At 40.9% G+C, this 23,566-nt stretch overlaps 3 protein-coding genes and 1 long non-coding RNA gene across 7 annotated transcripts; 3 read left to right on the plus strand and 1 right to left on the minus strand.

The window, feature by feature from the left end:
- Positions 1–154: 154 nt before the first annotated feature.
- LOC135160882 (mediator of RNA polymerase II transcription subunit 29-like) lies at positions 155–1,711 on the plus strand. The gene is made up of 2 exons (XM_064117986.1): positions 155–524; positions 902–1,711. Exon 2 carries the CDS (start codon positions 909–911, stop codon positions 1,473–1,475), a length of 567 nt encoding a protein of 188 aa, XP_063974056.1. The 5' UTR covers positions 155–524; positions 902–908; the 3' UTR covers positions 1,476–1,711.
- Positions 1,712–4,178: 2,467 nt separating this feature from the next.
- Positions 4,179–13,810, plus strand: LOC135160881 (serum response factor homolog). 4 transcript variants are annotated; one of them, XM_064117982.1, is made up of 5 exons: positions 4,179–5,024; positions 5,360–5,898; positions 10,162–10,261; positions 11,786–11,890; positions 12,527–12,668. In XM_064117982.1, the coding sequence occupies exons 1-4, from the start codon at positions 4,566–4,568 to the stop codon at positions 11,843–11,845; spliced, it is 1,158 nt and encodes a 385-aa protein (XP_063974052.1). In that variant the 5' UTR covers positions 4,179–4,565; the 3' UTR covers positions 11,846–11,890; positions 12,527–12,668. The 4 variants fall into 4 exon arrangements, with proteins under 4 accessions (XP_063974052.1, XP_063974053.1, XP_063974055.1 ...); XM_064117984.1 differs by having other exon boundaries at positions 4,183–5,024; positions 5,360–5,611; positions 12,527–13,810; XM_064117983.1 differs by lacking the exon at positions 11,786–11,890 and having other exon boundaries at positions 12,527–12,686.
- On the minus strand, positions 7,137–8,182 carry LOC135160883 (uncharacterized). Its single transcript, XR_010298647.1, has 3 exons — positions 8,092–8,182; positions 7,868–8,018; positions 7,137–7,754 (listed from the first exon to the last, which is right to left on the minus strand). It is a non-coding gene; the product is annotated as an uncharacterized LOC135160883 (long non-coding RNA).
- A 1,609-nt stretch (positions 13,811–15,419) lies between the features above and the next one.
- LOC135160048 (protein abnormal spindle) lies at positions 15,420–23,349 on the plus strand. The gene is made up of 3 exons (XM_064116195.1): positions 15,420–15,617; positions 15,703–15,882; positions 16,000–23,349. Exons 1-3 carry the CDS (start codon positions 15,585–15,587, stop codon positions 22,699–22,701), a joined length of 6,915 nt encoding a protein of 2,304 aa, XP_063972265.1. The 5' UTR covers positions 15,420–15,584; the 3' UTR covers positions 22,702–23,349.
- The last annotated feature ends 217 nt before the right edge of the window (positions 23,350–23,566 follow it).

A 23,566-nucleotide genomic window follows, 5' to 3' on the forward strand; every position in this document is an offset into this window, starting at 1 on the left:
GACGCCGCTTGAGGGGACCACTCAACGATTGGGGGCGGGCGACACGTCGGGATTGGACGAGCGTTTTCATGACGCGACTGGCGGGATTTTTGATTTTTTTTTTACTTAACGTGACGAGGGTTGTTTGTGTTCACTGTTATTAATTGTAGTCTAGTGTCATTCCACTGTTTTCCGTTCTATTCGATGACACCCTCGTAATTATAATTAATAACCCGATTGCCATTTGAAAATCAGTTTTTTGGTGGAGAAAAATTGTGTGAAACTGTCTATAATTGTTTATATTTAATTGTTTATTTCAATTGTCATAATTATACTACGTTGTAACTTGTGTGTGGTTCGTTCGGCTTGGGAATATGATAGAAGAAACTCTGAACCAAACAGAACGTCACTTTTACCCAATGACAGTGTACAACTGGAGGGTAGGGGACAGGGAGGCAGATAGTTTGAAGCTTCTGATTGTTGATGATATTATTTGTTGTTAAGCCCTCTCAACATCAGGATAATCACAAACGTAACTAATAACGGTAAGAATTTAGGTTCGAAAATTATTTTGTGCCTAAACAATTGATTTGATTTGCTTTTCCCAAATCTGACTTTCTAACCTTAAAATAATCCTAAATTTTGTCTGTTCGATACATTGCAGAGGGGAAAAAGTATCAAAGAATGTCCGAATCCATTTTAATAATAATAAATTCAGTTGCAAAGCCGAGATCAGGCCCTTTTTTTCCAGGTCCAGACAATTCGAGGTTAGAATGGTAGTATATTGGCCCTGTCATCCACTCATTATGTCACCAGGACTATAGCAATGTATTTTTAATCGCCAGAAGTCAAAAAAAGAGTTATTTACTTCTCTAAATGAGAATCATTCTTTCATCATCGATCACAAGAATATCCGTTTCAGCTCAATCATGAATATTCCCCTCGTTCAACAAGCCGGCATGCAGATGGGTCAGATGCCCCAGCCCAACAATCCTCAAATGGCGCAGAATCCCCAACAAGTCCAGCAACAACAACAACAACAGCAACAGCAGCAGCAGCAGCAGCAACAGGCTCAAGAAAAGCTCGACAATATTTCCAAGGTGAAGTCCCTCGTGGGCCCCCTGAAGGAGTCCCTGGCGATAGCCATGAAGTCCGCAGCCCAGACATTCCACCAGAACAGTCTGGTGGACGTCGGCTCCCTCAAAGGCATCGAACCCACGGATCATCGATTTAACAAGAACTTCGAAGAGTTCTTTTCCATCTGCGATCAAATTGAACTGCATCTCAAGACTTCTATCGAGTGCTTGTCACAGAACTCCAGCTCTGTGAGGTATCTACCAATGCCCGTGGTTCCCACGAGGGTCGAGCCTGTCTCCACCCAGGAGGGCCCTGCACTCACTTATCCACAGTTCCTGATGACTGTTAAAGCTCAGGTGGGATTCTTCAGGGAGGTTCATGACACCTTGGTCACTGCTGCTCGGGTTATGTCTGACTGAGGGTTAGAGTAAGAGCTTTTTGTAAATAGATAAAATTAAGTCTTTTATGTTTAGGAAGAGACAAAGAGTAATGTCTTTATTTTAAGGAATTTAAGATGTAGTGAATGAAGGGGTGGGAATATATAAAATAGTTGTGCAGGCCGATAGGGGATGGTAATTTTGTAATAATCGTGGGTCTATGCATAATAAATGTGTGATTTTTTAAGGAATTAAGAAAAAAAATTATTCCAAACAAATATTGAAATTGTTCATTATGATTCCTAAAACCTTTTTCAGATAGTTAATAGGTACATATGTACGTATTGATGGATACAATTTAATATCCAATAAAAAAACAATATTTCCTTGTTATTTTCATCTAATATTCACACCAAAATATGTCGACTCCTATTTTGCCAATAACATCAAGATACCGCAACAAATTAAACTACAAAATACAAAAAATGTTGAAATATCTCCCCTCATCTTAGTTCATCCACCAATTAACTTCCCCAGAACAAACATTTTTCCGTAAAAAAAAAATAATTAATTCTCCCCTCCCGTCCCCCCTTAAACTTCAGTAATTTTTCACAAGAATTACCCCACACTATCCATCTTCGTCTTTCACCGCAAAAAAAGCCGGCAAAAAAATGTGAAACCCAGTGGCTGCAGTTCTCATATGTCTAAACACTTCCATTTACGTGAAATAAATAAAATTCATACAAAAATGATAATCATCAGCTCATTACCACCCTGGGCGCATAGAATGGGTGGCAACGGGTGTAACGATCCTTGTCATCCGAGATATAAAAAAATAGAAAAAACAAACAATCGCATAATAAAAAAATTATTACACCTGACGGCTGTTTGACTTGCACGTTACGGAATTGTTATCCACCGAAGACGCAAAAAAATTGTATTTATTACTTAAGGTGGGAGGTAAACCGTGACGCCATGCTCTCATGTGTATTACGGGCAAACTTGCCAGATATTTTTTATTCACATGTGAATAAATAATAATAGAATATACAATTATTGAAATTTTATTTCAATGAAAAAAAAACTGGACGAGTTAAGCCCGGGGAAGCCATTGATTATATTTTTACATTAATAATGAGACAGTTCGTGAATTCAATTCGACTTTTATGTTAATAGTACACGATTTCTTGCTGACGGATAAAGAAATTAAAATGGAGGAACTAATTGCTTCTTCAGTTTTTACGGGCTCTCCTCATGAATTTTCCAACCACTCCGGAGGCTGGGGTAGAAAGTGACCCCGTTGTGTAGAAGCCATTTTCCATTGTGAAGTGAAGCCATTTTCCTCCGTTAGTTTCCGCGATATTGAAAAACGAAAAAATGGCCTCCGAACTTTTTTAACGTTTTCTATAATATATAGTAGAGTAAAATCGGTTCATGATGAGGGGTTCCAAGTGGACATTTTTCAGGCTCTTAATTGAATTGATTAACAGTGATCTTGGCCCGGGAGTTTTAGTGATATTTGACTGTAGTGGAGTCGGGGAAATGATCTAACTTGGGATTTTTATCGGCGAACGATTTTTCAGTCAAACAACTTCTGGAGGATTTTGCCTGTTGGAATGCAATTCAGTGGGCTTGAAAGCACTTCTCTCCCCAAAAGAGCGTGCTTTCATTCTAAAAGGGGAGGGTATAAGTTCTATTATTAATGTCAGCTGTTGCATGGTTACCAAGCAACTCGAACTTATATACCAGTTATTATAACATCATTCTCTCAACGTATCCTCCTCAAAACTAATGACTATTTATAACCGTAAATATATTTTAAACACCCAAAAATATTTTCCATTCCACCCACACCTCAAGTTGACCAACGTTTATCAAAAAAATCCTCAAATTGCAGTGCAAAATTGGATTCAAACTCCACATCGTGAAAGAACATTTTTAGAATTCACATCTGGATTAAACGTGAATCAAGAATACGGAAAAGGATTTTAGCATTTGACCCAAAAAACTTTAAATTAAAATCCCTAAAATTGAGAAGATTTGGAAAAATAACAAACTTTACTGAAAACCTAAGATTTCCTTGGAGATCGAGGAGATTTCAGTGCGTTCACCAATTAATCGTAGACCCCTCCTCCATGTTCCCCACCCACGTGAAAAAATTTCTCCAGAGGGGAAAAAAAACTGATGCTCTCCACAAGAAATTTGACAAAAATCCAAATTTCCACTGGTCTCCCTAAACTTCCGAAGAATCCACAATTCCACCCGCCAACTCTCCCTTCCCCCTTTAACCCTTTCCAACCCCCACCTGCCCCTCCCGACTCCTGTACTCATCGCAGGTTATCCCTCCTGACAGTTCGATTGGTGTTTTGCCGCGTCTCTCGGCTCTCGCATTCGAAAAGGAAGGACCACCTCTGTTAACCATATTTGGATAACTTTTCCTAATATGGTAACGTCTACTTCTAAATATGGCAGCCGGGGACGCCCTCTCACCGCCAACTGTAACCCTCCGCCCGTAAATTCTCCGGTGTCTCCTGTGAAAATTTCCCCCCAAAATTCCCCAAAAATGGGTCAATGGGCTTCTCGGGGGCCCTCTAAATTTTCCTAGGGGGAAAAAAGTCCACCCTCAGAGGGTGAGTTAACCCCCTGGAATCACCTGGATCTACTTTTTGTCGGCGTTGGGTGAACGAGGTGGGGGAATAATGTGGCGGTTGGTACTCAGGCGGAGGCACAACCGCTCGCACGTAGGTCAAGTTACGATACTCAATGTTCAGTTTGCGGGGAGCGCTCAGGGAGTGCGCACTATTCGTCCCGTATTTAGCCATAGGTGTACGATCACGTGGCAAATACGTAGGGCATCAAATAACTGAAGTGTCGAAGCAAAACTTTGAAAAAGTTTTTTTTTTTAAGTCCAGACACCTGAGTGCACCTGACAAAAAAACCCCCCCAGATATCGAAAACAAATAGTCCAAAATTCTCCAGAAAGTATTTTCTGGTTTTGGGCAAATTTTTTGATTTTTGGTAAATCCTTAAGGTTGTTCAGAGTCTTGTTGATTTTGAGGTTAAGTGGCCTGTGTTTGGTGTTTTGGTTAATAGAAAAAAAACAACGATAATTTAGATGTGCGCGTATCCGTGATGGAAAATCCGAGCGGCGGTAGGGACAGTCGGTACACGGCACTTGGATACAACATGGGTATGATGGGTAGTGATGCTGGTGAGATGTATGGACGACCGTCTACATCACAGCTGGGTGGCTCGCAGATTGGCCGTGGTGGCGCCACCATGATGAGCCCACCTGGTAATACAGGGGGTAGTGGTACCGGTGTTGGAGTGCCAAGAGGGTTGAAGAGATCGTCATCCGATGTTTGTTATGATGATAATGGAAGACAATTGGGACAGGGACAAATGATGCAGGGGGATTGTGTGCCGGATAATATTGACGAGTCATTTACTAATTTGGGAGCACCAAAAAAATCACCACCGAGCAATGGGAAGAAGACCAAAGGCAGGGTGAAGATTAAGATGGAGTATATTGACAACAAGTTGAGGAGGTACACAACATTTTCGAAGAGGAAAACTGGAATTATGAAGAAGGTTTGTTGAGAGCTTTGACATTCATTTGTTTCGAAGGGCAGCCTTTTGAAGGTTTTCTAGGGGTCTTCAGAAATTTCGCAAACAGGGGAATCCTATGCCTTGTCAATACAGTGCCAAAGGCGCTACAGATTTTCAAAAAAAAATCGCAATTTCATTTTTTGCTCATTTTAGAACGATTTGTTCGGAGTTAATGGTAAATAGTTTTTTTAAGAGCACACTCCATTGAACTTATCTATCAGAATCCTGTAGACGAAAAATATTCACCTGGGGACGTCGTTGAATCAATTCTAAAGGAACATCTGCTCTGAACAGTTCTTCTTTTTACTATTTTCCAGGCGTACGAGTTGTCAACCCTAACAGGTACACAAGTGATGCTCCTGGTAGCCAGTGAAACGGGTCATGTGTATACATTTGCGACCCGCAAACTCCAGCCAATGATAACGAGTGAGGCAGGCAAGGCTCTCATTCAAACCTGTCTCAACAGTCCAGATCCACCGCCTTCCGGTTCATCCGGTGATCAACGAATGTCAGCAACAGGTTTCGAAGAGACGGAGTTGACATACAACATCGCCGACGATGAGCAGAAAGTAAGACAACTGGTCTATGGATCACCGCATGGTGGTGCACTACACGGTGGTTATTCCGGTGCTGGTGGACCGCCAGTGTCACAGCATGGCCCACCACATTCACAGCACGCCCAGCATGCGCATTTGATAGCGCATGCACACGCTGGCTCGCCAAGCTCCCATCTTGTGCCCTGCTCGAGTCCTGGACCAATGCTAGCTGGAGGACCCTATCAGCAGTCATGTCCATCCCCATTACCACCACCACATGCCGCTTATCATCCGCATATGTCGCACTCACATCCCCAACGGTAGTAGAAAGAACAAAAAAAAATGAGAGGAATAGATATGGCTAGGGAATTGATAGTTTGGAATGATTAAGTAGAAATGAAGAGAGTAGTAAGAACTCCAAAGACCCGACGCCATAGTTTCCCAACAATCTATTGAAAAAAAAAATTAGGTATTTTTTACCGCGTGTGATTAACTCATCACTTTCAGTTGAATTGTACAGAAACTAATTTCACATATGTCGGAGATTTTTTTTTCAATTGGGCTTCGATCCGTACTTCTACATTATTTAATTGAATATTTATTAACGCTTCCCTGTAAATATTCCGGTTACCCTTGGAGATTAAAAATAAGAAAAAACATCAGATGTATCAACAAGAGTTGCGAGTGCTGGATGATTCGGCTGCGGTGCACGGTTGGCGTTGTTACAGTATTTTTGTGCATCGTGCCCCCTTTCGTACTATTTTTTACATTTTTTGTACAGTACACCCCACCCCACCCCTCCCCATTCCTGTTTGTGTGTTATAGTGGCATGTGTAGTTGGTTTTTCATGCGTAGCTTAAATAGAGAGTACTTAAAATATTTTCTTAATTTAATTTCGATGGCAAACGTCATTGTCCCTTATTAAAGAGAAATCCTAGAATTTTCAAAGATTTTCATGACATTTTCGGACTCTAAGTTATTGTTCTGTTGATATTTACAAATAGTCTCCAAGGTTTTCTTTGGTAGTGAATTTTATTTATAATTGATTGAAATAGAAATATTATCTATCGAATTTACGCACATGCATGAGAATGATTTTGACAAAGTTCTAGGACTGCTCAAATTCCGTCCATTTTTGCATGAAACGAATTCAAAGAAATTTTGACTTTTTATTTAAACTCCCTGATAAATTATTTAAATTATTCTCTCTTGTTGAATACTCATTGTTATAATTATTCTTTTCAAAGAGCAAATTAGCTGTAAAAAATCTGAGTCCTCCCTTTCCCACAACAGAGTACAAAATAACGGCGATTATTAAACAGAAAGCGATAAAAAATTAGCAGTAATTTAATATTTTTTTCTTGATTTATGAGAAATAACACAGTGATCATTAAATGATCAATTATTTTCTTTTTTTGTATCACACGTGTACATACATGTACTGTAAAATACTGTGATAATATTTATACTTTGAGTTTTATAATTTTTTTTTAACTATTAAATCGTAAGATTGGTTACAAAGCTTTAGACATGATTATTTTATTTTAAGTTATTTCTAGTTCATTAGGTGAGTATTTTCGGCTTGTATTTGCTATTTTTTTTGTGGCTTCTGAGGAGTTTACCTGCATCCTACTCCAGTTATTCAGACACTTTATCCATTTGTGTTTGAGCATTTTTTTGGTTGCATTTTTTTTGCATATTTTGTTTGCGATTTTTTGTGCATTTTGTTGGGGAAAATTTGTTGTTGTGTGGATATTGAAAGGTAGGTGCTGCTTTTCATTCCCAGCTTTTATTGCTATTATTGTCAGCTTCCATACAAAATCGAAAATAGTTATTATTTCAACTGAGAGATTTTTTTTTTCGGTGTGAGACTCCTGAGTAAAATATACTAAGGCGTAAAAGAATTTTAATTCGATTTTTTTTCTATGCCAGAAATTCAGGTGAAGTAGTTTTAAAAATAGTGGAATTTAATTCAGTCGAGTGGAATTTTTTTTTATCCACAATTTCGTAATTCCAGCAACAATCCGAGACCTCGTACGGGTAAAAGCGATGAAACGGGTGGTGTTGCTAAACACGGCCTTTAGAAAAATAGCATTACGTGGTTTTCGTCCCTAACGATTTGCTGAAGTATTCCAATCGAGAATAGTGCGTTTATTCCCTTGAGATAAATTATATACTGAAATACGTAAAAATTAGATAATTGTAAAAATTCCTCTTTCGCAATTTTCCATTCGTATTCCTTTTAAAAATAACGCCAGTCTTTCATTCGAAATTAAAAATTTTACTTGCCATTGTCTTCACCATGATGAGTGAGTAGTGGGTAATTATAATTTTCTCAAGCTTTAAAAAATATTTGATCGCTCCAATGACTTTTGAAGACGTGAATTTCACTCTCAATGAGCTATAAAATCAGCCAGTACTTCCGCATCATCAGCCCCACCTAAATTTTCCAACGATAACGAGTTTAAAAAAATCGTCTTCCGAAAAAACACCATAAATCATCAAGTCATCACCTCCTTCACGACTAATTATCCGCGTCGAAATCACCTCCGGGTGTATTTCAATACGCAATATTTCAATGGAAAATCCGTGGAAAATCTAATGTACCAACCGCACCAGGTGTGCTGCTACGGTCTTATAAATACACGTATGGAAGGTGGAAGCCGTGTGCCATATACGGTCACCTTTGTCAAAGCCCCGACTCTTTCGCCATATAGAGTCAATGGTTTTCTGCAATGCCAGACGCAGGCTCTTATATAGGAGTTGACTCCGAGACCTCGGGGAATGTGAACCATGATTTTTTACTCATTTTTTATTTATATATCGACATGAAACATTTTTATACTCCGGGGAGGGGCGGAGGGAGGGCGAGAGTTTTTTAACGGATTTTCGAGTGACGAACAAGAGGAACCGATCGCCGATGGCTCTGGGGCAATTCAGGTCTCGATCTTCCCTCCGGTTGACGAGGAAATACCGTTGGACATTCGCTTCTTGTACTTTGATTGTTGTTTTTGTTGGGAGATGGGATGGTACGTCTTGGAGATGGATTTTTGATGAATATCTCTGGGCGTGAGGGAGATAATGAAATTTTAGTAAAAAGCTTTTCTTTGATTTCTTGAAATCTACAAATAAAATTTCGGCGAAAATTTTTATATCTTTCATAGAGGTGGAAATATTTCCGAGAATGTTTTCACTTTCCATGGAGACTTTTCCTTGTTTAGCGCATGTTGTTGGGTAAGTTACTTATGTTTAAAGATGAATGAAAAGTAATTGATTCATCTATTGACAGATCCCTGATGATACGTGAATTCTAATGGTATCGGCGACAGTGAGAAAATGCATAATTTTTCAGGTTCTTGCGAGCTTTTCTTGCAGAAATAGTCGGCATACCTCGACTCTTTCTATTCATGGAATGTCTCGAGCAAGCTGAAGTGGTAGAAAAAGATCATTTCCTTATTCAATTTACAGAATCGTTCAATTTCTCTTTCAATTCTTCTCTTTCCCCTCTAATTGTTAGAAAAAGGTCTGAAATTCAATTAGATATTCTCCTCCAATTCCCAGTTTCCATTTCCTCTCCTCTATTTACTTTTACAAAAATTTATTTAAGAAAAAATAGCTATCCATAATTCAACGACCCTTTCTCCCTTTTCCGTTTACTCTCATCCTACTATTACCATCCTGTTACCCTTTAAAGACTTTTACTATCGCGAATAATTTTTTTTCGAAGTATCAGGCTGTCCATAGTTTGCTAATAGCCAATTTATCATAGTTCCAACTCTCAAGTGTCTGCATGTATATAATTTAATTTAACGGGTACCCATATCTGTGAGAATCACTGGTAAAAAGCCTCAATTTTCTTCAGGGGCAGGTACCTTAGAATTAATTAAGAGAGACAGGTAATTTCAAAATTAAGTGACTAAATAGTTCGGTTCGGAAAATATCCAATTAATGAAGGATAGTCAGAAACTGAAAAAAATCAAAGTTCTGAGATTTTTGGATTTCTAATTTTTTTATTGTTGAATAATGCTTTTAGTTGTATGAAAATTGAGGGATGAAGGAACCTCAGAACAATCCAACGATCCTCTCCCCTTCCTCCTCATGGTCTTTTCCCTTACCCATCTCCTGTGAGAATCACTTAAAACCGCAAAGTATATAGAGTGCGTATTGAAGACTCGAGCAGCACCGTGATGACCTTATAAGGTGCGAACAAGGATGCATCTCTCTCCCCGCTAGGTTTTACCCACGTATGTATGTATACGCACGTACCACCACGGGGGGAATCATTTTGCACGAGAAGTGCTTCGACAATTTTAACGTTTTCCTTTTTTTTGTTATCGTTTTACCGCTCATGTCGGTACTAACGAATTAATTCAGGTGGTTTTTTTCACGTCTTCCGGGAATTTCCGAGGGTCATTGATGGTGGGGCGAGACGCAGTTGAAGAGAATACTTTCCCATTGATGGAAAATTGAAGGGGGAATTTTTTTTGTTTGTCCCAGAATTTTTTTTCCATTTTGTAAATTAGATTTTAGCATGTAATTGCCAGTTTTTTTTACTAATTTTCGGGGATTTTTTGGTGTTTCAGGAAGAGGGAGCGTCGCCGAGGTCCGACATCTGCGGGAATGACTCGGAGGGTGACTCGAGTGATGGGGATAGCCCACCTAAGGATACAAAAAATCATACAGGTGACTATGATTTTTATGGTGAGGTTTTCTAATACAAAAAAGCTCACGTAAATTCATTTTACTGAGGAATTTTGAAAATAATGTGGGAACTCTCTCTCTTCCCTTTCAATTGAACTTCAACTCTTCGTAATATCAATCAAACCGACAGTTCAATGGAACTCAGGCAAGATACCATCGATAATACTATCTTCAACCACAATAGGAGTCCCATAACACTTACTCTTCCAATTATCATCAAAAAACAATCATTCACTAACCCTCCTACCTAAAAACTACCTCTCCCAACTACTAAAATTGAAATCATTTATCCTCATCCAAAAAATTAAAAATTCTAAATTAAAAATCTTCCAAAACTATTAAAAAAAAAAAGAACGATTAATAGCAACAAATTTCCTTGACCCATACACCCCACAAACCCCCGAAATTCTCTATCACCCCCCAAACAAAAAATTTCAATCACTCCAGACCTCCACCTCCCGTCAAAAATCCTCCCAATCTCTCCTCCCCTCTCCCTTCATCCCTTCATAAACCTACCGTAAAAAAATCATTCCAGTGCCTCTCACTCGTCCGAACCGATAAACCATCGCCACTTCAAAGTGTGTGTTTAGAGGCCTCACACAGGGTTACTTAGAATGCGAGGAACGTGCGAGCTATGACGGGGTTGTCCGTGTAGGGGCAGCAACTCCACTACATCGCGAGCATCGCGGCCGGATGATGGGAGGGTGAGCGGTGGGGGAAAGGAGAGGGGTGACTTATACAGTTTGAACGATGACCAAACTAAGACGACAAACGCCAATTCCTAACTGGGAAGTAGGATCCGGTCGAAATAAGAAGTATAAGAGTGAGATGAAAGTTTTGAAAAAGCCAATGTGCCTTTTCACTCGTCGTACCTCTGGCTTTTGCAGGTGTACACATAAATATCGATGCTAATACACACCGGGACACTCCATATGCCCTCCTCTTACCCCCTTACACCCCCTGGGGGCCCCCACTGCATCAGCGATACAACGAGGCAATGAACACGTTCGGTTATCTTTAACTGTCTGGAACGCTGTGGACATTTTATTGCAATGCCACTTTGTATTTTTCCTTCTTTCTTGCTGTGCTCCCCTTAATTTTTTTTTTCTCCACCAAGACTCTTATTATTTTTATCGACGTTTCATCCACTCGATGCGAATGATGGGGAGGGGGATCTCTCGTTTTTCTGACGGGAAGTGAGAGGAATATTAAGAGAATTTTTTTTTATTTGGTGTACGACTCGTGTCTCAAACTAATTAATCCGAATACTTTATTAATTCCCTTTTTGTTTTTTTCAAGGGGGTTCAGGCGGCTGGGGGAAGTTGTGATCGATCATTTATTGGTGGTTCGCAATTCTAAAGTTCAGATTCGAGAGAATTTTTCGTGGAATAAAGAAATTTGATGGAAATAATGGGTGAACTGGTTGGAGAATGTTTCTGGACTAGTGTCGCCAGATTTATTGAATTGCTCGGTAGTGAGTATATTTTTTTATATTTTTTTTTTTAGGAATCATGTACCAGATGCCCCAGAGTGTCATGTACTCTCATAGCCCTGGTGTACTCCTGAGTATCGGACAAAACGGCCAACCAGTACAAATATCCCAAGACGGAAGTGAGTAACATATATTCCGGCCTTAAACGGCTACGTGTACGCACGTACCGGAAGTCCATATATTTATTGTAAAATTGCATTGAAATTATTATTCCATCGAAGTTAACACTCATTATTAAATCCCATTGTTTTAACTTGGGCGGGTGCGAACATTTTTTTTTTCCCTCTTGGAATTTCTTTTTCACCTTGTCCGGAAAGTAACGAGGCGTGGTCTATTTTCCGAACGGTTCTTTGCGTTGCACTTCAGTCAGAAATGGAAAATTGTGGCGAGTTATTTGTGCCTAAATGGACCGCGGGATTTTTCGGCTTCGCTCACTAGTTGGGCATATTTCCGGTTACGTTTTATAGGGGTTTCGTATAGGGTAATTGGAATGTGCAAGTAGGAAACGACCAGGACTTTGATCATCAGTCACGCAATATTTTGGAGTAAAATTGAAGACAGCAGAGATATGACACAGGTTTCGAGACCTTCCGACCACCTTCGCTTCACTTTACAGCCCTCTGACCTGATTTAATATCCAGAATTGTGCGCCAGGTTGTGCATCGAAAATTGGACCGAGAATTGTCAGAGTAGCGCCAGTAGATTTAATCTGTGCTGCAGAATATTTGGGTGAAGTTGATAATTTTTTTTTACAGATTCGACTAGTGTAACTCCAGGACAATCCCAGCCCTTCATCACGATTCCCCTCAACGTAGCCATGAGTGCCGCTGGTCTGTCTTTACCGGTATCAAAGGGCCTGACGACTCAATGCTCGATAGGAGCTAGTGCCAACTCAGACATGCCGTCTGACCTCAGTAAAGACAGGAAATGATGACTTCTGTGTCATATCACGACGGTTCTAAGAATAATTCGAGTCACCACGCGCGGTAAAAAACTTAGGAAAACCCAGCGAACTCGATAGAAAATTCCAGTAATGATCGATTCTATTGATGAGTTACAATTGTTTCCATAATTATTTTTCGATGGAATTTTTTCGGTTTTTTACTGTATTTCTGTCTTTCTTTTACAAAAAAATTAAAATTTTCGAGTTGAAAAATTTCCATGGAGGCCAGCGATATAGGATAAATCAATCCGAAAGTTCATTTCTATTTATGGTCTTTGTAAAAGATAAAAGATTTATAGAATCAAATAATAATTAATGGAATTTTTTAAAAAGTCAGTAGAGTTGCCTAGAAAATTTTGTTGTTCGTGATGGGGTCTTGCAATATTAGTTCTCCTAATTATAAACGAAACATTCTAAATGGAGACTCAATTTTTATAAATGTTGATCAATTTGGAAAAGTATTGGGACAATTAATACTCATTTAGAATAAAAATGTTGAGATTTCATCCCCAAAACTCATTTTAAAAAAATAGCTCAATTGCGGGAGAAATCATTATAAATCAATGAATGCATATGTTCTTCAGTTCATCAAAAAAAATGGAACAAATATTAAAGCTCACGTTTTTTCACTTCTCCACAGAATTAAACCGACCAACGTGAGTAATTGAAAAAAAAGGCCTTGAAATTTTTTATTTTCAATCCTTGAAATATTTCTTAGAGCAAAAAGCACGTTTTGTACATAGAACTCATGTGCATATAGATTAGCTAATCTACGATGAATCAGTGACACTAAAATTAGTGAATTATTGTACAACTAATGATATTAGGATTAATACTGACATTGTACATTGTGTACAGTACATTAACAGACATATATATTTTATACATAAAACCCTCCTTCAATGGGAAGGTTTAACTCTTTTTTGTATGAATAATGAAGATTATTACGTTTGTAAAGAGAATCTAATAATGATTTTTGTTTTGCCAGGTTGAATGTTTGTATAACATGTTGATGAATGGAGTTCTGTTGTGGCTTAATTATTTTTTTATTCATGGATATCTTGATAATAAAGCAGATTCAATGATTATTTTTCTACTGATTTGATTATGGTTTTTGATCGATGAAAAATTATTTCAGGAAAATGCCTTCATAAACTTTTATGTAATCATTTTAAAAAATTCAATGAGACATCAATACATCTTTCAATCCGGGCTCTTCAATCTTACGATTGTGGTGCATCTCGATGCATTTTTCAGAAATTGTTTTCTTGATTTTTGTTCTGACGATTAGAATAAACACAATTTTTTATTTAAAAATGAAAATCCGGGGTTTTGAAAAACAGAATTTCACGTCTTCTTGTCCCCCCGGTAAACAGCGCGGCGCACGTCATCCCGAGGAACTTGTTCACTGTTCTGGTGAGAAGTAAAGAGTAATAATCTCGTGCGTCGGGTGCAGCCCACTGAAACTCACCTAAAACCCATAAGGATTTGCTGCCCCGTTATTGTCACCGATCCAGATGGCGCAGGATGTTATATGCTCTATCCCCTCCCTGCGATTTTCATCCCCACTCCTCGATTTCTATGGCAAATCCTCATATTGAATGTGCGTTCAAATTGTGTTTTTCTTTCTGTGGTTTTTGCGAAAAAAAAAATGCCATCTTGCGCGGTTCAAGGATGCAAATCGGGTTATAAAACGAATCCCGAGAGAGTACATTTTTTTTTGATTACGAAAAAAAGATTAGCAGAGTGGAAAATTGCATTAAATCGTGATGATTTGAGTGTTGGGAGAGCTGTGTGTGAAAAACATTTTGAAACTCAGGAAATAGATTGAACAGAGAGAGATGCTATAATTAGAAATGGACAAGTTTTCGGCAAGGTATGTTTACACATTTTTTGTTCATGAAAAATAATGTCATATTCGGGTAAAAAAGATTTGTATATATGTCTTAGACAATTTTAAAAGTTCCACGGCTGAAAAAAGGAGTAGTTCCGTCCATTTTTCCCTGGACCGAGGACTGGAATTCTCTTGATTTGAAATGCCAGGTAAAAAACCCAGATCTGTGTCATTACGTGGAAACATTGAAAATCACACATCTTCGATTAGCTTTAATGAATTGGTACGGACTAGGTTCAAATTTCCTGATTAATATATTTTTTAATTATTGTATGTATATAGCTAAGATAAGCACGTCATTCTCATTTTTATAATATACTAAATGTCAACAAATTATCGTTTTTTCTTTATTTTTTCTGCCAACGCGCACAAAAACCCTGGCGCGTATTCAAATCTTCAAACTCCCAAGCGAGATCGAGCATATAGCCATCAGCGCCACCTAGGACGTGACAATATCTGGGCAGCTATCGAGCAGGAGTTGCAGTGGGCTGGTCGGGTGACTCACGTGAATATTAGTAATGACCCCGACGGTAAGAGGCGCCACCGTCGATTTTGGTGGCTGGCAACGATAAAAAACTCGTCTATAAGTAGCCGACGGGTGATTACTTTTCGTGAAATGAACAAATTCTATTGTTTGTAGTAGGTTTGTACTCATTTGTACTCAGCTCCAAATGTTTCGTTAGTTTCACATTTATTTTAAATTAAATAATGTGAGTAGTGTTCTCCGTCTGCCCCCGCTCGCCGACAAAGATATTTTGTCAGTAGCGACCTCTGTGTACCACATGCGGAAGCCCTCAGAACTGAGCTTCTACTCTAGTCCATCCTGTTTGGTTGAAACGGTTCAAACAAATAAAACGGTTTGAGTCAACGGTTTTCCTCTATTGACGGGTGAAATTTTCATTCTGTTCATTTGTGCAATCGACAAAATGCGAAAGTTCCTGGCCAAGAGCTCAGACCATTAATTAGTTGAACGAAGATGCAATCGGATACATCCGAGATGTATTTCCAGGTAAATAACAGCTTTCCCTCGTATTTTTGTCTCATGGGGTCAGGTGTAAGAGGCCTTAATGGGCTTATTGGTTTGTTTTTTGAAGATCAATGTGACACCCAAGGCCGAAAAATCAGCCGGGGCCCAGGAGAAGGCCCTCGATGTACAGGCGGTACTTGTACTGGCGCCCTTTCAACCCCAACCTCACCTCAACATCGAGTCATCCATCAATGTGCCGGCTCAGACAAGTTTGATCATCAAAAATATAAGCAGTCGTTCCTTGAACGTAAGTAAAGTGTCAACACATCTTCGTGATCATAAATCACGAACATAAGTCAACTGTTGACATAATGGTTTCATTAGAACCAGACATATCGCTTCTGAACTCCCGGTTTTCCCCTAGGTGAAGGTTTCCAGACCGCCTCCAGAGGAACGTCGGATTCTTCTTAGTGCCACAGAGCTCTCGCTCTCTCCCGAATCCTCTGCAACGCTCTGGCTCTCTTGGACGCCCTTGGAGTCAGGCTCATGGCGAGACACCCTCCAGTTAACCGACAATCGTCGCCTCAAGTTCGAGATCCCCCTGACCACAACCTGCCTCGCCTCCAAGAAATCGAACGTGAACAAGTCTTCCCGACATCAACCCCAGAAAATCCTCGTCCCCTCTAACGACAACAACCCCTCAAAAACCCATTTACGCCCGTCTGACTCACTCCTACATCGAAAACAGCAAAAGAAGCTGCCTGACAACAAGGAAAACATCACCAAGAGGCAACTCTCCTCCAACGTATCCTCGAAGGGCTCCCGATTGTCAAATGCATCAGTAACGAGTGACTTCTTTTTCAAGCCTTCAAATGGGAAAAATTATCAGAATTTCCGTTGCAATACAGACAATTATTCCCAGAATAGTCAAAACTCTTATACAAATCGTCAAAATGTTGATGGTTTGGAGACCTTCAACACCAGTAATTTTCAGTTGACTCCACTGAAGAATTCCCACCCTCCGGGTTCGGAGAAAACCTCAGTGAAATATGAAAATCACCCTCAGGGCTTTGACATCCATCCCAGCAATCACCAGGAGACACTACTCCCATCTGACACGAGGGAAAACTTCCCCAGAAAAGGGCAGATTCCTTTCAATCCATATTCAAAGGTCTCATCGTCAAATTCCTACACAAATCATCAAAATTTGGAAATCCCTGGAGCTTTCAACATCAGTAGTTTCCAGCTGACTCCCTTGAAGGACTCCAACCTTCATAAATCTGAGAAATTTTCAACAGAACAGGACAACCATCACCAGGACTTTGACTTTTCTCCACGAGACCCACGAATCATCTCTCCAGACAATCAACAGCACTCGCTGCCCCTTCGTCGAGAGACTTACCTTAACCCAGACCCTAAATTCTGTAAACTTCCCCCTCTGCAGCCCCTGGAGCACGAGGAGGACTTTGATGACTCATTATCGCCAAAACCTGATGATCGGAAGAATTCAGGGAACTTCTCAGCTCTCATTGACGATCTGGCAAATTTCACAACTCCTCAGAAATCAAATTGTCCACGTGATAATCGAGGGCTGACTGTTACCAGGACCATCAAGGAGGAGATCATCATCACCAATCATAATGGCACCTTTGAAATAGCTGGGTCTGGAGGGGAGGTCCGGAGACAGCTGGGAGAGCTCGAGTTTTGCTTCGAACACGATCACAAGAAGCCGATAAACCATCAGGGACAATCAGAAGTGGATCAGTTTCAGGGTTCCTCCGGCGTTTCGACTTCAATGAAAATTACAAGAGGAAATAGAGACGATTTCAAAGGGAATTGTCATGCTGGAGACGCTGACCATTCTCAGAATCACTACAGGAGCGATTATCGAACATCAGAAACTGATGATTACCACAACTTGTCAGGGATTTCTGCCTTTTCGAGGGATTTGAAAGGCACTGAGGGCTTCGTCGACGGAGATTATGGCCGCAGAGAAGCTGGACAGCATCAAAATCACGTGAAAAATGATTATCGACAGTCAGCGGATGATGGAATTTATGATTCTTTAGGAGTTTCAAACTGTTCCCGGACTTTTAAAGATCCTGGAGACTTTTTACGCGTAAACTATAACTCTAGAGTCCCTGCGCATCATCAAAGTAATTATCAGCAATCAGACAAATTCCCCCAGAACTACACTGGAGCCCCTGGATCCTATCATCGTCAATCAGAGTATCCAGAACTCTACGTTCCTGTCACCCACGGCCAACCTTTCAACCTCCAAAGACACTCATCAGTCGAGGATTTCACCGCTCCTCATCAGAATCAACATCCACAATCTCGACAACCAGACACGGACCATTTTCTACGTTCCGTAAAGCTATCCAAATCGTTTGGGCGTCTTTCGCCAGTTTCATCGAACACATCGTCACCTGAGGAGTCCCTTCCTCCGGTCTCCTCGTCGCCCTTCTCTTCGATCAGAACCACAGACTCATCAACAGTTCAACAAGTGATCGAGGCTGACCTTTGGCTAAAGGACGAGCCCAAGACACCCCTACGTCACCAAAAGTCCATTTCTCTGGAAAGCATCACCGAGGAAACATCGTTCAGCCATCAGTTAAGGCTTCCCCAGATTAATTTCAATTTGAATGTGACAAAAACATTTTCTTCGCCTCTGAAACCGACAGTCTTCGAGATCTCACCAGTGAAGCGATCGTGTGGGCTTCCTGGAGGGATTCGAGGACTCAGGGAGACCAATTACCACCGGATCTCGCCGAGAAAACCCTCAAGAATCGGAAAAGACAGAACGAAGGAGAATCAAATGTTTCTCAAGAGGACAAAGATGGCTTTGGGAAGGCAGAAGACTATTCCTGGAGTCAGGGTGACTAAATTGTCCCTCTCAAAGCTCCATAAGCCTAAGGAGCCGAAGATACAGGAACAGAGTGTCAAGCTACATAATCCAGAGCAGATTACATTCGATGTTTTCCATCTTGATCCCTTCGCAGCGACTATGACTGAGGATCCCTTCCTCGCCTCCAGTCTTTATTATGACGAAAATTGGATGTGGAGCCAGGAAATGGAGTTCAAGAAGTGGTTGAATGCTTTGCTGACACCCCCTGAGCACCTCAGTGCTGATGTGGACAGTGGAAGGGTCGACGTAGGGAAAGTCTGGCAGTCCTGCAGGACCAAGGAGTCCATCCCTCTTGCAGAGACCCGTGAAGCAGTCTCAGCAAGGTACCACACGAACCACCGTCTGAACACTCTCCGTAAGGCAGCCCTTGTCCTCTTCAACAGCTCCGAGGTGCGATCGATTCTCTCCAGGACAGTTCTCATGATAGAGAAAGGCAATTTAGTCGTGCGCCAGGACAAAGACCTTCATCGAGACATTGGCCTCCAGAAGGAAATCCTCGAGCTCTTCTTCGGCTACAATCCTTTGTGGTTGAGAATCGGTCTTGAGGTCGTCTACGGGGAGACAATTCCCCTCGCCTCCAACAACGACCTCATCGGTCTAACCAAATTCATTCTCTCTAGATTCTTCAACGACCCCTTCCTCGCGGAGAAGTACTCCCATCAAAATTCAACCCTGAAGACCCCCAACTTCATGCCTAATCTTAACAAATTTATTCTGAAAAAGTTTATCCTTCTGGTTTACTTTCTGGACTACGCGAAGAGGAACAAGTTGATAGCTCATGATCCCTGTCTCTTCCACAAAAAGGCCCAAATCAAGGAGAGCAGGGAGATCCTTCTGAATTTCTCTAGGCAAACACTGAGTGGAGTTGGAGATATCACGAAGATGCTGAAGCCCCATGGGTATGTCCTGATGCACAAACAGACGTATCTGGATGAGTATGACTACGCTGTCAAAGACCTTTCGGTGGACCTCAGGGATGGCGTGAGACTCTGCAGGATTATGGAAATTATCATTGGGGGAAAAAATCTCACCTCCAAGTGCAGGGTTCCAGCTATTTCCAGACTCCAAAAGGTTCACAATGCAGACGTAGCTCTGTCTGCTCTCCACGAAGCTGGCTACGTTATTACCGGAGATATTGACGCCAAAGCAGTAGCTGACGGCCACCGAGAGAAGACTCTGAGCCTCCTCTGGCAAATAATCTATAGATTTCAGGCTCCACGCTTCGCGAGAGCAGCTAAGATTTTGCAAAAATGGTGGAGAGCCAATTTATACTACATTCACGTCAGGAACTACCTCAGAAGACGACGAAGTAACGCTGCTATTGCCATCCAGTGCTGCTGGAGGTCATACAGGGCCAGGCGAATGTTCCAAGACCTGAAAACTCAGAAGCAAAACGAAATTTTCCAGAGGAATAACGCAGCGGAGTTAATTCAGACCTGGTGGAGATCCCTTAAAGACCGAAGATCCTTCTTGGCCTGTAAGAGGGCAACAATAATACTGCAGACTACCTGGAGGAGGTACAGGATCTCCAAACCCTATCTCCGGGACCTCCAAAGGAAGAAGAACGCTGCAAGCGCAATTCAGCGTTTTTTCAGAAGTTACAGAATCATGAAGTCTCAGCGAGACAATTATTTAGAGACTCGTGTAGCTGCTTTGATGATCCAGAGATGGTACAGAACAATGTCTCAAGGTCACAAGGATCGCGAGGCCTTCAACAACCTGAAAGCAACCGCGATCTTCGTTCAGAGAAGATTCAGAGCTAATAAATCAATGAACCTCCAGAAAAATAAATATCTTGTGGTTCTAACGAGTGTTAAAACCATTCAGAGATGGTGGAGGGGACATTTGTTAACGAAAAGGACGAGAAATGAGTTCATCATCAAGAAACATTCAGTGAAAATCATTTCTTATTGGTACAGTGGGCTACAATCAATGAAAATTGAGAGAAAATCGTTTTTGGAGAAGAGAAATTCAGCTGTTGTCATTCAGAGGGCCTTCAGAAGGGTCAGGGAGACTAAAGATCATCGACAACAATTGAAGGAGGCCATGAGGGCGGTAGTTGTCATTCAAACCTGGTGGAGGCGAGTGCACTCCCAAAGACAATTTGAAGCTAAACGAAAATCTGCCATCATCATTCAGAGGTGGTACATATCCTCTAAACTCACAATCCAACTCAATCGCAATTATCTTAAACTCAAGTCCGCTGCCATCATCATCCAGAAGAGCTTCAGGATGAAGATAGCGCGTAAGGAGTACTTCAGAATGAAGAGATCAGTGACTATAATCTCACATTGGTACTTAAATCTAAAAGCATCAAGAGCCATTAGAAATGAATTCTCCAGGAAGAGGAATGCCGTCATCGCCCTCCAAAGACGGTTCAGGAGTCTCCAAGCAACTAGAAAACAGCGCAAGGAGTTCCTGGAGATGAGACAGAGCGTTCGCAAAATCCAGATCTTGTGGAGATCTAAAACTTTGACTAGAAAAACGAGAACTCAATTTTTAGAGATGAAAGCTGCGGTTGTAACGGTTCAGACGTTCTTCAGGGGACTCGTAGCAAGAAGGAAACTGAGGCATCTCCAAGATTGTCAAAGAGCTGCGAAGATCTTGCAACGGGCCTGGAGAGCCCAAAAGTTATCGAAGCAAATTAGAGAGAATTATTTAAATAAGCGAAGCTCCATTATTTGTATCCAGAGAAGACTCAGGGCTACTTTAGCAGCTAGAAAATCCCGACGTGAGTATGAAACACTCAGGAAGGCCGTCATCAGCGTTCAGAGGAGATTTAGAGCTCAACGGATGATGAGAACGATGAGGCGATCGTTTTTGGCAAAGAAGAGGGCAGTTGTTCTGGTGCAGTCAATTGTGAGAATGAGGAAATGCCTCAGAAATTATCAGCGAGTAAAGACAGCTGTAACTGTCATTCAGGCGAAGTGGCGATCAACGGTTGTCTCCAGAGTGATAAGACAGGATTATTTGAAGCTGAAGACAGCTTCGATTTTCCTGCAGAGGACATTTAGAGCGAAATTGGAGGGAAGAAGGGTGAGGCGGGAGTTCCTACAGGTAAGGACAACTGTGGTGGCGGTCCAAAGGGCCTGGAGAAGAAAGTTGAAGGCTAGGGAGCAGAGGGAAGCAGCTGTTGTCATTCAGATCTGGTGGAGATCGATGGTAATCGCCAGAAGGGAAAGAAAGCTATTCCAGGAACAGAAGAAAGCTGCAATTGTGGTCCAGAAGTTCTTCAGGGGATGGATGGAGACCAAGAAAAGGAGACAGGAGTTTGAGAGGGTCAGGAAGGCTACGAGCGTCATTCAGAGCTGTTGGAGACGATTCAGAGGCAGGAGGGAAAGAAAGAAGATGATGGAAGCCAGGAGAACAGCCGTTTTAGTGATTGTGAGGTGGTGGAGGGCTGTCGTGGAGAGGAGAAGACGAGAGGAGGAGGAGAGGGAGACCCTCAGGAAGCAGATTAGGGCTGCCAGGGTCATTCAAGCAGCTTGGAGGGGACACCAAGTGCGTAAAGAACAATCAACAAAGATAAAAGAGCTGCGCATTCGATCTAAAAAGGCAGCGGAGGCAGCGGTTCCCTCAACAACAGTAGCCTACCGCCTTGAAGAAGCTATGAATGGTCTGATGACCTTCAATAACGTTGGCCAGCTCTCGATGTGCCTCGCGTGCATTGACATATTGACGAGACTAAGCATCAAGGGTTGCGTGATGTTCTGTAAATTACAACTAGTGGAAAAAATTTACGACCTGCTGGAACAGTCTAATAGGTCCTTGCCCTGGATGGATGTTTGCATGAGGTGCACCAATATCTTGATCACCCTGGCGAAGCTGCCGGACACTGCTAGGGAGGTGAGAAGGTTGGAGTACATGGAGACTGTGGCTAGATTAATGAATGTCACGATCAAAGGACAGACGGAGCTCTTCCTGAATCTGGCCACTCTGCTCTGGGTTCTATTAGGTGACGAGGAATTCAGGATGCAGGTGATCAACGACCAGAGGACTGTCTGGTTAGTGAAGAGTGCTTGCAGCACTGGGCTGAAGAGGGAAGGAAAAGGAACACCTATGAAGAGGAGAAATACGAGCTTGGAGAGGATAATTGTCCTTCCGAATCCGAAACCTGATTGGGGACTAGCTAACAGACGACCCAGGTGCTTCCTTAAGGTGGAGCATGCGTTGTGGGTGCTAATGGAGATGTTTGAAATCCAAACGTTTGGAGTTTAGGAGAGATCATCGGGGAGGAATTGTTAGTAACTACTGTAATACTTTAACCTTTCGGAGATGGCGAGGAGGTCCAAATTGTACTGTATCTTGGTCAGGAACCACCTGAAAAGAGGAAAAGTGATGCTACGATCTGATAGAGGCTAGTAGAATTATACGGACTTCCAAATTTTACAAAAATTTGCATTTTCGAGGTTCATTTCATATTTTTTGGAGGGTCAAAAAAGCTTTGTTTTGTCTTACAGAATAAATTTCGACCAGAAGGAATGAATAGCTTCGAGAGAAAGAATTTAGTTAATGGCATTTACTTCATTTTATTTTTTTCGTTTAATTTCACTCCTCAAGAAATAAAAAAAAATGTAGATTGGTGATAATGAATTGTCAAATATGTCACTTTGCAACATTGAAATAAACAACTATATCGCGATGTGGAAATAGAGTATAAGCTTCCATGAATCTTTGGAATATTTTTTAATAATGATGTAGGCTAGGCCATTATTGTACTGTAAATAATTATACTAGATTATTACTAGTTATAAAATTTTTATACTTATGATGTTTTATACTTCAAAGAATCCAAGGCTTAAAATAATGTATTCCCTTTTTAATAATACTTTTTATTGCAATAAATATAATAAACAATAATCATTATTTTGGCGTTACATTTTTCATTAACAGTCAATTCTATACATACAATATTGGATTACAATAATTATTATTTTTGTTTTCTTTATTCACTTTTTTAAGCATAAAACGAAGCACAGATGCTTATTAATTATAAGTAATACATTCGCAGCGTGTAGAGTAACCAGAAGTGTTTTTTATAATTTTCATTCAATTTAGAACATGTCAATTTTTCTTTTGACTT

Source organism: Diachasmimorpha longicaudata, chromosome 3, assembly GCF_034640455.1.
Source record: "Diachasmimorpha longicaudata isolate KC_UGA_2023 chromosome 3, iyDiaLong2, whole genome shotgun sequence".
Taxonomy (NCBI): Eukaryota; Metazoa; Arthropoda; class Insecta; order Hymenoptera; family Braconidae; genus Diachasmimorpha; species Diachasmimorpha longicaudata.

Excerpts from the sequence above, each read along its gene's own strand:
- LOC135160882 (XM_064117986.1), top strand. The coding sequence starts at position 909 with ATGAATATTCCCCTCGTTCAACAAGCCGGCATGCAGATGGGTCAGATG.
- LOC135160881 (XM_064117982.1), top strand. The coding sequence starts at position 4,566 with ATGGAAAATCCGAGCGGCGGTAGGGACAGTCGGTACACGGCACTTGGA. Across the intron at positions 5,025-5,359 it reads AAACTGGAATTATGAAGAAG|GCGTACGAGTTGTCAACCCT; the intron begins GTTTGTTGAGAG and ends ACTATTTTCCAG. Across the intron at positions 5,899-10,161 it reads TCGCACTCACATCCCCAACG|GAAGAGGGAGCGTCGCCGAG; the intron begins GTAGTAGAAAGA and ends TTGGTGTTTCAG.
- LOC135160048 (XM_064116195.1), top strand. The coding sequence starts at position 15,585 with ATGCAATCGGATACATCCGAGATGTATTTCCAG. Across the intron at positions 15,618-15,702 it reads CATCCGAGATGTATTTCCAG|ATCAATGTGACACCCAAGGC; the intron begins GTAAATAACAGC and ends TGTTTTTTGAAG. Across the intron at positions 15,883-15,999 it reads TAAGCAGTCGTTCCTTGAAC|GTGAAGGTTTCCAGACCGCC; the intron begins GTAAGTAAAGTG and ends GTTTTCCCCTAG.